This window comes from Coregonus lavaretus (assembly GCF_964263955.1).
Source record: "Coregonus lavaretus genome assembly, chromosome: 39".
NCBI lineage: Eukaryota > Metazoa > Chordata > Actinopteri > Salmoniformes > Salmonidae > Coregonus > Coregonus lavaretus.
The window spans coordinates 15,346,887-15,360,409 of NC_140026.1; the positions used below are offsets into that span (position 1 = coordinate 15,346,887).

Genomic DNA, 13,523 nt, shown 5'->3' on the forward strand with positions numbered 1-13,523 from the left:
GAAAACAAGTTAGAAGTCAAGCTAATTCACTTGGATTCATTATTATATTGATGATTGAGATGGAAGGACAATTTGGCTTCTATACAGTCGACTCCTGATTTGTAAACATCCTAATTCCTACACAACTCATTCAGTCTCAAGCCATTGCATATCCGAATTTGACTGTATATACACCAGTGTATTGAATATATATCCATTTTGGGTCAATCAAGTCCACCTGGTTGTTGACGTGGCAGGCGAGGAACGAGGCACGGAACACCAGGTCTCCATGGTGATTGAAGAGCACGGTGTAGCCACACTCAGTGGCCTTTTGGCCAGACAGGAAGTGAACTCCCTGGTGGTCTGATGACAGAGGTTTAGAGAAAGTATGCATCAATATTCACAGTGCAGCTGGCTATGGTGTCTTCATACTGATAGATAGAGGACTCAAGTGCCCAAAACCTAGTTTTAGCATGGGCAGCGCCATTGAGGACTTTCACAATTTTAGTAGTCAACTGGGTGGAACGGCCTATGGGTTAAGGAAGGATCACATAATTCCATCCAGGTCATCAGGAGAGATCAGCCAATGAATTATACTCGTGAGCAAACATTCCTTGACTGCAGGTGGCAGTAAATCCCCAACGTGGGCTTTATACCGACACACTCAAGGTGGCAGTATGCACCCTTTCAGTTTGTTTACCAACTCATAGCAGTAGTAGACCAAAAATGTATTTGAAATGGAGATGGCCTCAATGGTGGTACCTGTGCTCTCAGGCGCCATAATGGGACCTATACAATGTTACATCCTCTAACTATTTCTATGGGTGTACTCCACATTCAAATGACATTCTTGTTCTCCGAAACATTCACATTCAAGACAAGTTCAGTCTAAGATGATCAAGTACAACACACCAGTGGCAGTTGGGTAAAAGGCTGTATCCATATTTCAACCAATAATATTACACTCGCACCTTGAACATCGAATCGGATCATAGGGCCAAGGAAGCCAGACTTGACAAACAGCCAGAAGTGACGTTCATGACACTCAGACCGGAATGTTCCTATAACACAAGACAGATGGAATCATTACCATAAACTCATTGACACAGAACATGTTTTGTTTAGTATGAATCAGGCATAAAAGTGAAGAGGCTGATTAAACAGTGGTATGCCGTTTAATGAACAGATGTTTGTTTATGGTGTATCCATCTGTCTATGACACAGAAATTAACCACATTCAATCACAATAACAACATGGTGAATGAATAATATGAATCTGTACAGTTTTGTGTTCTTGTTTCAGGGTTATTTACAAATCCTGGCAGATATGCATGCATCATCTAAGTGCATCTAAGATTCACTTTTATTGTGAATCTTTTATTGGATGATGTCCAAATATATCTATTTTTGCATTGGAGTCTCAGTTTCGGATTTGTCCACATTTGACAAGTCTGCGAGACAAGGCATTTGGTAGAAGTCTCCTTTACTGTATTGCTACTAAGAAAGGTTATGCGGCAGGTAGCTTAGTGGTTAAGAGCGTTGTGCCAGTAACCGAAAGGTCGCTGGTTCTAATCCCCAAGCCGACTAGGTGAAAAATCTGTAGATGTGCCCTTGAGCAAGGCACTTAACCCTAATTGCTCCTGTAAATCGCTCTGGATTAGAGCGTCTGCTAAATGCTAAAATGTAATGCTGTAAATGGCCACCAGGGGACGACATAGTTCTAGTGAGAGAATCAGTCTGGTGGGTGAGAGCAGGGCTGTATTCATTACGTCTTGCAATGGAAACAGTTGACCATTTAAGGACCAAACCGAAAAAAACGTCACGGGGAGGGACCATACTGAATTTGTCCAATAGAAACTTGTTTCAAAACATTTTCCATTTGGAGTATACGATTTGTTGCAAAACGTTTTGAAAAATACTACATTTTTTGCAACAGAATCGTGATAATGAATACACCCCTGTGGTGTAATCCGTTGCAAAACGTTATGGACAAATGAAACCGTTTACTCCCAACGGAAAACGTTTTGCAATGAAAACGAGAGTTTATATTGGACAAAATTCAGGTAGGTTGTACCAGTTGGTTCTGTTTGCTTCCTAGTAAATAAACAACAGCACTGTAAATCGAATCAAACTTACCAACTGGTACAGGAGTTGGGATACTGAGTGTAGCACAGGGTAACAGTATGCTGGAAGAAATATTGGTAGAAGTGAGGAATTCAAATGTATATATGGATTACCTATTATATTACTGTGACCAGAACCTACCACAGTCACTACATTCACCTCTTAAAACTCACCCCATAATTATTATACAATGTATGGTCATGTTTGGTATAGTGTAATGGTAACGTGAAAAGTTACTTAATTTCTATTTCCTTATCTTTCTCTATTTTCTTTTGCAATTCATCAAACTTCGTCCATGATTGGCACCTTTTTGACTGTCAGTGGCAGCCACACCTGTCCATTCCCTAATTGGTAGAGAGCTGATTGCTTTCATAGGATCCACCAATCAACAAGGCACAATCAATAAGCGCTAGTTGGCTGCCAACTCGCGATAAAAGTAGACCATTTTCAAGCAAATATTCAAACCCCATTCATTAATTGGCCATCATACGTATTTCTAAAATCACCATGGTCTTAAATGTATCGGCCTAACCAACAGGTCCACATATGCCAAGACCCGCATTTATCCTACGTTTCTTTGTTACACGGGAATATACAGATGATCCCTTGCGTGTGTTAGACAACTGAGAGATGAGCTCGAAGAACAAGTGTCTCCCGAAAGAAGATCTATAATGTAGATCTCTGTCTTTAAAGAACATTTTATAATTGTATCGCAGAAAGACCATAAACAGCTGATGCAGAATAAATTAAAAGATGAATGAAAAAGAGGGAAGGAATATGTGCGTTTGCAATTGCAATTTTTTATGTAGGTTTGACAGCGCAACTTAACGCACAGCAAATGTGCTAAAATACAGTTCTAGGTTTAGATTTTTACAGTGACAACAAGATGAGCAGCGCCACTGTAAGTAACCAGCCTAAAACAAGGCATCTATTTTGTTTCGTAAATGAATCATTATGAATCGGTTGATTATAATGAAATGTGTCCTGTAGCCTATTTAGGCCTATTCAATCACCCACAGTTGAAATGTTATCGAATGATTCAAATACAACTCGTGATATTCTTTGAGTCATATTTCCTTTGCATTCATAACCATGCATTTAAGTGGCATTAGATGTATTTATTGTGCACCATATTAGGCTACTTGTCAAGGATGCTGACAAAATAAAATATGTTAATGTCTGTGTGTGGCACGAGGGAGCAGAGGAAGAAACTGCATCACTTTCTGACAGACCTGGCCTTATTGGGATCATTGCAGGTTAGTTCTTATAGTTCTAGAACCAGATAAATCTCCATCCAATCGATGTGTAAATGATTTAAAGGGCCAGAAAACATTAATTATGCAACAAGCTCTCACAGTCTCACTGCAGAATTAGACGTTCATCCATGTTCCAAAACATCACATTTCGAAGTGTTTTTGTTGCTCTGTATCATTCCATTTCTACAAACCTCAAATGTCGAATTTAAGTTTAGGCACTTATTCCGAATGGTTACGGTAAGGGTTTGGGATAGGGTTAAAACAAAAAACAGTGTCTGCGACTGAATTACACCCATCCACCTCCCCTGTCCACAAAACCCAAGCCTACTTGATGGTAATAGCACTCACTGTTGCCCCTAGTGGCCGTTTTTAAGGCATTTCCTGACCTCCTCAAGACATCTATTGACCATCAACTCTACCGTGTCTACCTTGTTTTCTCAAACATCCAGAAATGGACGACGAGCCATTCATTTAAGTCTATATTATGATGGTTCTTTTTATTCCAGGACAGTAATGAGAAAACATTTTGAAACAGGGAAATTCTATCTTAACTTGTCCAATTAGAACACAGCTATTGTGTGCCATACTGAACATGCCCCTGGTCTCCCCCCTCAGGGTTGGCATTCCCCTGGGTTCATGGTGTCGGCAGCCTCCTCCTTCAGTAGCAGTGCCTCATCCAGCAGCACCTACAGCCTGGCTAGTGACACCAGATCCTCCCTGCCCGGGGACCACCAGGGGCCTCATCAGGATACTCACAGAATAATGTAGCTATAGTTTTCCACAGGGGCAGCAGTGAGGCCCATCTCCTACCAGCCTCCCCCAGTGAGAGGGAGATGGCAGCCTGTGAGTAGTCATCATTGCAACCCACTCAGTTTCAATAGGGAATCAAACAGTCATATTTTATTCTGACTCTGTCATCTTTTCAGGAAGTGAATTGCACTCTTTTCCTATTGGCCGGCTACGCCAAGTATGGCCGCCCGTACGCCTGGATACGGTCCAATCACGAGTGCCTGATCAACATCGGTGGCACTGATTCGATGGTGAAGGACACGCCCATGAAACTGATTCAATGGTGAAAGACACACCAATGAAACTCAAGTCCATCACAGACTGGGGATCACAAGGTTCTGACAGTTTACATTTACTTTTTTAGTTTGCACCCCACCAAGGCAATAATCCAGCGGAAACACAGAATCCAATACTGATCTGATCAGCTATACATTTCTCCCCCTCCCTGTTGCCCATCCCTATAGGAATACGGCTATGGGATGTAATGAGTGAGCTGGTGTACCTATGCACCATTCCATCTCCCTCTAACCCCTTCACCCTGGATATGCACTAACCTGAAAAGCCTTCCCTCCCAGAGCATTTCCTGGTCTCTGGAGCCCTGCTCAACTTGCTGGAAACCTACGCTGTCTATGGCAACTGGGATGAGCTGTAGTACAACAAAGGTGAGTCATAATGACATAAAACATTCTTGAAACGTATCTACAAATTTTTTAATAGGCCGAATCTCTGTACCCAGAGCCAAATCGTCAAGACAGACTAGAATAAATAGACCTATGGTGCTGGGGTTTAGTGATTTTTTTTTTGTGAAATTGCAAAAAGTGAGTGGATACAGAATTTGGATACAGAATCAAAACATCCAAATATGAATGTGTTGACCTGCAATGCCAAGTGTTTATAAATGGCTTAATATGGCATGTACCTGGGCTACATGTGTATTTTCTAACCAATAATATTCATAAAAACATTATGATGAATGTTGCTCTAGTCTATAGCAGCCAGGTGGCAGTGTTGGGCTGTATGTGACAATGGCCTACCTTTCTTAATTGAGCTCTCTGTCCTCACTCTTTCATTCTCTCTTCCTCGCTCTCTCCCTGACACACTCCCCGTGAAGAGGTGAAGTCTCAGGCATCTCCATATCCAGACTTTGTCTGAGGTCCAGAGACGGCAGGGCAGCAGCACCAGGCCAGCCACTCCCGCTTCAGGAGAGTCCTCAGAGGAAGAGTGGCCAGGGTCATATTCATTAGTGCACACTGTAGCAAAACTCTTTGCAACGAAAACAACCGTTTATTGGATAAGTCCAGGTAGTCCCTCCCCGGGGAGAGGGTAATTGTACCAGTAAAACAAAAGGGAATCCTTATTTGCTCTCATTTGAAAGTGCTAGGCCCAGTACCATAAGGGTACATTTGAATGTATGGTACTCCATCTCCTGGTGTACTGTAACTTCACCTCAGTCAGAGTGAAGCTCGAGGTAAATGCCAGTGTAAACAACGGTATGAAATGTCAGAATAAAGTACCCTGAGAAATAAGCCTCAACTTTCAATTTATCCCATGACCCCCTGGTGACCTTCTGCCTGCCAGCTCCGGCCCCACAACGGAATGTTGTTTTCTTTCAGTCAGTTAGACCCACCCTTTTTTTTTTAAAGGCCAAATAGTGTTTTAAATAGATATGCCTCTGCTTGTTTAGTGTCATTCATCAAATGCTTGGCACCAGTACTAAAACTGACATAGTACAGGCTGTAGTGTGGTACAGGATGTTTGTTTATAGCTTGAGGTTGGCTTCAGTTGAGGTAGAAAGACAATTCCAAAAGACAAAGAATCATTGTATGAACGTTTATTATTCCATAGCTTACATGTATATAAATATGTAAACATGTATAAAACAAGTACAACAAAAACCAGACATTAAAAGCAGGCACTTGCCCTCCCAAGATGGGGTTGTGCCATTTGTAGTTTGAGATGCATCACAATAGTCATTCAAATAAATGGTTAAAAACGATCCATTGATAACTTGTCAATTCAAATAACATTTAAAAACAAAGGCACCTTTTACTGTAAACCATGCAGATATGAGGTGCCCAATGAATGCAACCCTGACGTGGTGGTCAAAGTAATGAGAAGTCTATTGTATGGAATGAGCAGATGTGGCATGAGAAAGTGTGTGAGGAGCGAGAGAGTGTTTGTGTGTGTCGAAACAGGTATTTGAGCTTGGGGCCAGGATGCCTATACACTAATGCTATGAAACATGCAGAGTCATGAGGTTATGTTAAGCCAGACAGAGGGGAGGGAGTGGGCGGGGCCAAGGAGGATACGAGAACTCTAATGTCCCCATCGGAATGCAGGTGCACTGACGAAGTTCCGAACACTCCAAACCAACGTTACTGCCCCACACAGGAACAAAGTGTTCCCAACCCAGGGTTCTACTTCGCCCACACGGGAATAGTGAGGAACAAGGAGGATCATGGGTGAGTGATTTTCCCACATACATGCAAATAATAATATATACATACATCAGTGGAGGCTGCTGAGGGGAGGATGGCTCATAATAATGGCAGGAACGGCGCAAATGGAATGACATCAAAAGCATGGAAACCATGTGTTTGATGCATTGGATACCATTCGACTAACTCCGCTCCAGCCATTACCACGAGTCTGTCCTCCCCAATTAAGGTGCCACCAACCTCCTGTGACATACATACAGTACATGTAGAAAGAAAAAACGCTTACTGGTAAAATGCACATGAGGGGGTACTTCAGGGGTACTCCAATTCAGTTGGTGGTACCGTGACCGAAAAAGGTAGGGAACCACTGGACTAAATGACGTATGTGGTGAAGTCTGAACCGAATGAATTGATACTAAAATGTATTAAAACCTTGCCTATGAACGCAGATTACTGTGTAGCTATGACAACAATAGCCCATGTTCTTCTATGGTCTGCTCAAATTAACCCTTTTTGCCCCATGAATCCTCACACACACACACTTCTCTGTTTGTAACCCCTCTCCCAAGACTAACACTGCGCTCACGTTTCAGGTTCAAGAATAGAAGATGCGGAAGAACTGTGTTACAAACGTCTCATTAAAATAAATAAATACAAACGTTAAAAACCAGTCATTGCTATGACTGTCTATGACCAGTTTCAACCAGTCCAGGCTGTGTTCGGCATTGTATGGAGAGGAGATTGCGGTTTGGTGAAATCTTTAGGCATATCCTTGTCCAGCTAAAAAGGCACACAATAACTTGTGCTCCTTTCTTCTAAGCATAACTGACAGTTCAGAGTATCAAGGCCACTCGGTGGAAAACAAGTAACTTGGAGTAGCATTGGAAATTAGCAGTTCAGCCTTGAAGCTTTCCAACAGTGAAAGCGAGTCACAAGGCCACTGAGGTGAATACTGGTTGCTGCCAACAGCGTACAGTACAACGCTATCAACCAAACACCTTGTTCCCTAGTAATCCAGTGGCAAAGGTCAAGGTAGCTAGTCATTAACTTCCGCAGTTTGTAGGCTACCGTTCATTCCAGTCATGAACAGTACTGTAGACTCACCGTGTAAGGCAATGTCTCATATGAAAGAAAGTCCAGCAGTGATCCCCCTCCCTCACACTCCTTTTTTCCAATCCTGTTGTGTCCAATATTGGTGGGTTCTTTCAATCCCTCCCTCCCCCTCCGTCCGTGCTGTAACTAGCCCCTGGGGGTGTGGTCAGTTTAGTGTGCCATGCTGGGAATCGGGGTCTCAGTGCCAGATGTCGGAGGTGGATCCCTTCCTGGTCATGGCTCTCAGTGGACTGCGAGATAGGGAGCTCCTCTTCTTCCAACGGACTGCAAACAGACAGAGAAGAGAGAGGGAGGGAGTTACAGGTTGGCTGGGCTTGGTTTTATCACATACAACTCTCAAGAGCAGACAGGTGCAATGTGGAAATACAGGTACAGACAAATTCATGTGTTAATGGGAGACTATCAATTCATCCCTTTGACAGTTTCCCATTGCTAGGCAACGCCCTTGACCCCCCCAAAAATGTGGTTTCTATTGATTTCAAAGGACTACTTCAGCGTGTCAGGCCTGTGTTCTCACCTCTTTCACAGCTGTCTGGTAGTATAGAGCTTTTGGGGGTAGTTGTGTTGCTGGACATAACCTCTCCCTCCTTCACCCTGACCTTTTCTGGGGTCAGAGTGCCGGTACTTCCCGCTAACCCAACGTCACTGTCCCCCTGCCAGTCGCTCAGTGCCCTCTGGAAGGAGTGTGCCAGGCAGGCCGTCATGTCCCGTGCCCGCTCCGCCCGGCTACACCAAAACACCCGGCACTGCAGCTGTTGCCCGTGATGCTTACAGATGTACAGAAACACGTTGGGTCTGGTGGCGTCGGCCGCGCAGTAGGCGATGTCCTGGAGGTACGTCTTAGTGAGCTGGCGTCCTGTACTGAGCTCTTTGACTTCGACATAGCGTGGACGAACAACCAACGCGTGGTCTTTGCTCAGCTTCTTTCCCTTGGCGGCTCCATCGAGCAGCCGGGCTATGGCGTCCTGGGCCTGCTGTAGATCCAGGGAGAAGATTTTCTCAGTGCCCAGGTAGTGGACCTTGAAGAGCGGGTCGCCGTGGGAGAGGGACTCGGTGCGGTCACGGCGGAAGCGGCGGCGTAAAACGGACGGGGAGTTCTTGAGGGTCTCCATCAGGTGGAAGGTGTTGAGAGACATGGTGGATATACGTTTTGGGGGGGTTGGGGTTAGGCTTGGGGGTCGACGGGGCACAGGTGTCGTGGTCCTCAGTCCTTTTCCCAGGCTTGTTTCCCAGTTTCTCTTTGAATCGGGTACAGTTGGATTCAACGTCTTGATCTGCAATACAGAGAAAGAGGAACATAAGGGGTTAAAGTGTGGCATAGTTAAATACATTACCACATAAATCAGACATGAATTGCCAATGTTAACACCATAAGATAAGTTCTAATGTGGAATATGGACACAGCTCATATCTTCCAGACATTTTACTTAAAACATTTGTTTCAGGTGAACTATCCCTTTTAGAACATTATTATGCAGAGTGGAGACCGGAACTTGGACATGTGTCAGTAGTGAAACAGGACAGTTAGGACACAATGTACTGGGGGGGGGGGGGGCAGCCCAGGATTAGGTGCAGCAATGACGCAGTCTGAGGCAATATTCATTTACTGCCAGTCACTAGATTCAGTACAGAGCCATCAAATATTTAACAGTTACTGTGCCTCGTCTTGAAGGAGAATACCTTCCCACTCACTCTCATACCCATATTAACAGACTCTGCAACCACAGCTGTTAAAACAGCTAAACAAGTTCCATTCCAGTGAGGTGTCATTGTCCATCTTAACACCTGTCATTACCAAGTTATCATTATCATAGGCTTAACCCTTGCCTCTAGCGTATGATTTGTAGGCTTAGTAGAAGACATGACAACCATGCGGTGAACAACAAAGTATTTGACACTGTAGTCTTTTACATTACAAATCTAAAAAGTGACTTGAAATGTATTGCAAGTTCATGTGCGGTAAGAAGTGAAGTGGGTTGAATATATGGTATTGAATCGAATTGTCTCTGACTTAGAGTGCTGAAACTACATGGGAAAAGGTGACCTAAACAAATGACTGTCTAGGTTAAGGTTAAGCAACACCTCCAGCTGGACATAACTCTCCCGCTGTCTTTTAAGAATGTCCCAAAAACACCACTCTCCTGTGTGAGCGCTACGTCTCAAGCCATTGTGTTGTACTTTCATTTGTCCCCCTCTCTCTTTTCTCAGACATTCTCTCAACATCCTACTGCCCCCCCTCAGATGTTGCTTTGACCGAGAACCGCCGACTGTTCCGAGACGATGGCCATTGTTTGGTGAGCCCACTTCTCAGGAAACAGCTTTGCTTTCTACCCCTCCACCGCCCCGACACCACCCAAAATATTTATCCTCCTAAAAACAATGGCATGCTTTGGTGTGTGTGTGTGTCACATAAATCAGAGATCAACTGACCTAGACTTCTGGCTGGCTGTGCTAGGGACAGATCAGAAATACACACATATATAGTGTTATCACACACTCATCCCACCCCAGGCTAAAGGTGAAGTAAACTTCCACTGTAAATATGTCCAGTTCTCTTGGCATGTTTACAAGCAGGTAGATAAAGGATACAGTGGAACACATGCAGTACCTCCCATCATAACGCTATGTTCAAAATGTGGTCAGACTGCATTTTTCTGCACAGTGCTTTTTAATAGGATCAAGGATGTCCATGAGTAAATAGAGTAATGTGTAAAATGTTATGTGATTCTTTATCTGAAGTAGGGTAATTTACTGTCCTAGTGGCAGACAGTCAGGTCAGTGCAGACTGGGGAATTTGGAGGGAATTGAGGACATATGGTTTTCCTTTCAGTGGAGCAGCTTTTTTTTTTTTAGATGGCGCCTAGGATGAATTATGGGAGTCAGCTGGGCAATTGCAAGGTAACAGAGTGATGCTGAAACTCAGATTTGTTGTACTTAAAAATGTCAAACAAAAATCAAATGATTGCAAAGTTAATCAAACCATACAACTAAGCACAATGACTACTTTTAACAATTTCCATAGAATTTTACAAAATAATTTACTTGTAGAACAGTGCAGATGCAAAGTTTGGTAACAGAATTACGGTTTGTGCTGTTTTGTGGAAATTGATAAAAGTAGTCCTTCTGCATAGAGTTATATGGTTTGTTAAACTTTGCAATCATTGGTTTTTGTTTGACATACATTTTAAAAAGTGAAAAATCTGAGTCTCAGGATCACTCTTTTACCATGGAATTGCCCAGCAGTCCATTCAACATGCCTTGCGTCAAAGGTAAGGCAACCTGGGGTGTAATCATAGACCCCCAATTTTGTTTTCAAAAAACGAGTTTCTATTGGTCAAATGTAGGTAGGTCCCTCCGTTTCGTTCCCTTATCTTCCGTTTAAGAAACGTTCTGCAACCGAATCGGCGTAATGAATACACCCCAGATTAATCGATAAATGTATGTACTTTGGAAATGCCACTATAACAGATTAACAATGTCGAATAATATCAAATCATTTTAATTAATTCTGAAAAATCATAGTAACGGTCACATGAAATTGGTTTGTCAGAGTGAAAAGTATCGCATCTTACCTTGCTGCAGTTTCATGCAAACGATGTCCTGGCGCTTCAAAGAAGAGTAACATTACCGGTCTTCATAACTGACTGGATGCAAATGAACAGGTGTTCCTCTGCTTCAACAAATTTGTTTTCGCAATTATTCTAGCTATTGGAATAGCATTAATAAGATCAACCAAAACCCTCAATTTCTCTCAGCAGCCGGCATCACTGACGATATTATATTATAAATTCCAATAATACAGTTTGAAACATCAAAATCCTTCTGACCCGAAACTTCGTTCAACATTTCCTGCTCAAGATTAAAGATACATTCCAATAATATTGTTAATGGACTAAAACTAGCAAAGAACGTGGCACAATTTAGGCTACTATGAATGTTCGGAACTAAACACTCGCCCTCTCTTCTCTTTGGCGTGTGCAATACTCATCCGCTGAATTTGAATGACTGTTGACGCCTCCTCGTGCTGCGCTTATGAACCTGAATAGCGTGGGCGCGCCTCCGGGCTACGAGCATTTGCGTCTTTGGGGTGGGTGCGTGGGAGTGAGTGAGTGAGTGAGTGAAAGGTGGCCAGGAGGGAGACGTTTGCATTGTGTGGCGGGGGGTAAAACAAGATGGTAAAACAAGGAAAAGAATCCCTTGTGGGGACATTTCTAAGGGGTTAGTGGTTAGGTTTAGGTTAGGATTATGGTTAGGGTTAGGTTAGGGAAAATAGGATTTTGAATGGAAATTAATTTTATGTCACCATGAGGATAGAAGAAGATAACTGTGTGTGACTTAGTGAAAGGTGCCCAAGAGAGAAAGAGAAAATACAAGGCCAGGACAAATAGTGCCTGGAGGCAACATTAGGGGTTAATATAGGGGGGATGCATTGACTTGATAAGGAAAGATAACACCTTTGTCACTGTGTGTTATAAATAAATATAAAGTCAATTGCTGCTAACATGAGTATAGACACATTCATGGTAACTTGACATAATTAGGCCATTAGCCAGTGGTGGAAAAAGTACCCAACTGCCATACTTGAGAAAAAGTAAAGATACCTTAATAGAAAATGACTCAAGTAAAAGTGAAAGTCACCCAGTAAAATACTTCTTGAGTAAAAGTCTAAAAGTATTTGATTTTAAATATACTTAAGTATCAAAAGTAAATGCAATTTAAAAAATATACTTAAGTATCAAAACTAAAAGTATACATTATTTCAAATTCCTTATATTAGGCAAACCAGACGGCACGATTGTATTGTTTTTTTATTTTACGGATAGTCAGGGGCACACTCCAACACAATTTACAAATGAAGCATTTGTGTTTAGTGAATCCGCCAGATCAAAAGCAGTACGGATCACCAGGGATATTCTCTTGATAAGTGTGTGAATTCGACCATATTCCTGTCCTGTTAAGCATTCAAATGTAACGAGTATTTTTGGGTGTCAGGGAAAATGTTGGAGTAAAAAGTACATTATTTTCTTTAGGAATGTAGTGAAGTAAAAGTTGTCAAAAATATAAATAGTAAAGTAAAGTACAGAACCCCAAAAAACGACTTAAGTAGTACTTTAAAGTACTCAAAGCTGTAAGTCTTCTTGGGTATGATTTTCTCCCATTTTTCCTTGCAGATTTTCTCAAGCTCTGTTAAGTTAGATGGGGAGTGGCAGTGAACAGTAATCTTCAGGTCTTTCCACAGATTTTCAATTGGATTCAAGTCTGGGCTTTGATTGGGCCACTCAAGGACTTTCACATTTTTGTTCTGGAGCCTTTCCAGCGTTGCTTTGACTGTATGCTTGGGGTCATTGTCCTGTTGGAACTTAAATCTTTGCCCCAGTCTAAGGTCGTTTGCACTCTGAAACCTGTTTTTGGCTCCATTCATTGTTCCCTCTATCCTTACCAGTCTCCTAGTCCCTGCCACTGAAAAACATCCCCATACCATGATGCTGCCACCACCATGCTTCACGGTAGGGATGGTGTTCGACGGGTGATGAGCTGTGCCTGGGTTTCTCCAGACACAGCGCTTTGAATTCAGGCCAACGAGTTCAACTTTTGTCTCATCAGACCACAGAATATTTTGCCTTATGCTCCCAGAGTCTTTTACGTGCCTTTTTGCAAACTCCAGACGTGCTGTCATGCCTTTTTCTCAGGAGTGGCTTCCGTCTGGCCACTCTCCCATAAATCCCAGATTTGTGAAGTGCTGTAGAAACTGTTGTCCTTCTGGCAGGTTCTCCCATCTCAGCCAAGGAACTGTAGTTCTGTCAGAGTGGTCATTGGGTTCTTG

At 42.7% G+C, this 13,523-nt stretch overlaps 1 protein-coding gene across 1 annotated transcript; it reads right to left on the reverse strand.

Annotated features, from left to right (window-relative positions):
- Nucleotides 1-5,963: 5,963 nt before the first annotated feature.
- On the reverse strand, nt 5,964-11,702 carry LOC311113192 (low density lipoprotein receptor adapter protein 1-like). The gene is made up of 3 exons (XM_084156388.1): nt 11,272-11,702; nt 8,217-8,973; nt 5,964-7,963 (listed from the first exon to the last, which is right to left on the reverse strand). The coding sequence occupies exons 2-3, from the start codon at nt 8,833-8,835 to the stop codon at nt 7,878-7,880; spliced, it is 705 nt and encodes a 234-aa protein (XP_084012514.1). The 5' UTR covers nt 8,836-8,973; nt 11,272-11,702; the 3' UTR covers nt 5,964-7,877.
- Between the last annotated feature and the right edge of the window lie 1,821 nt (nt 11,703-13,523).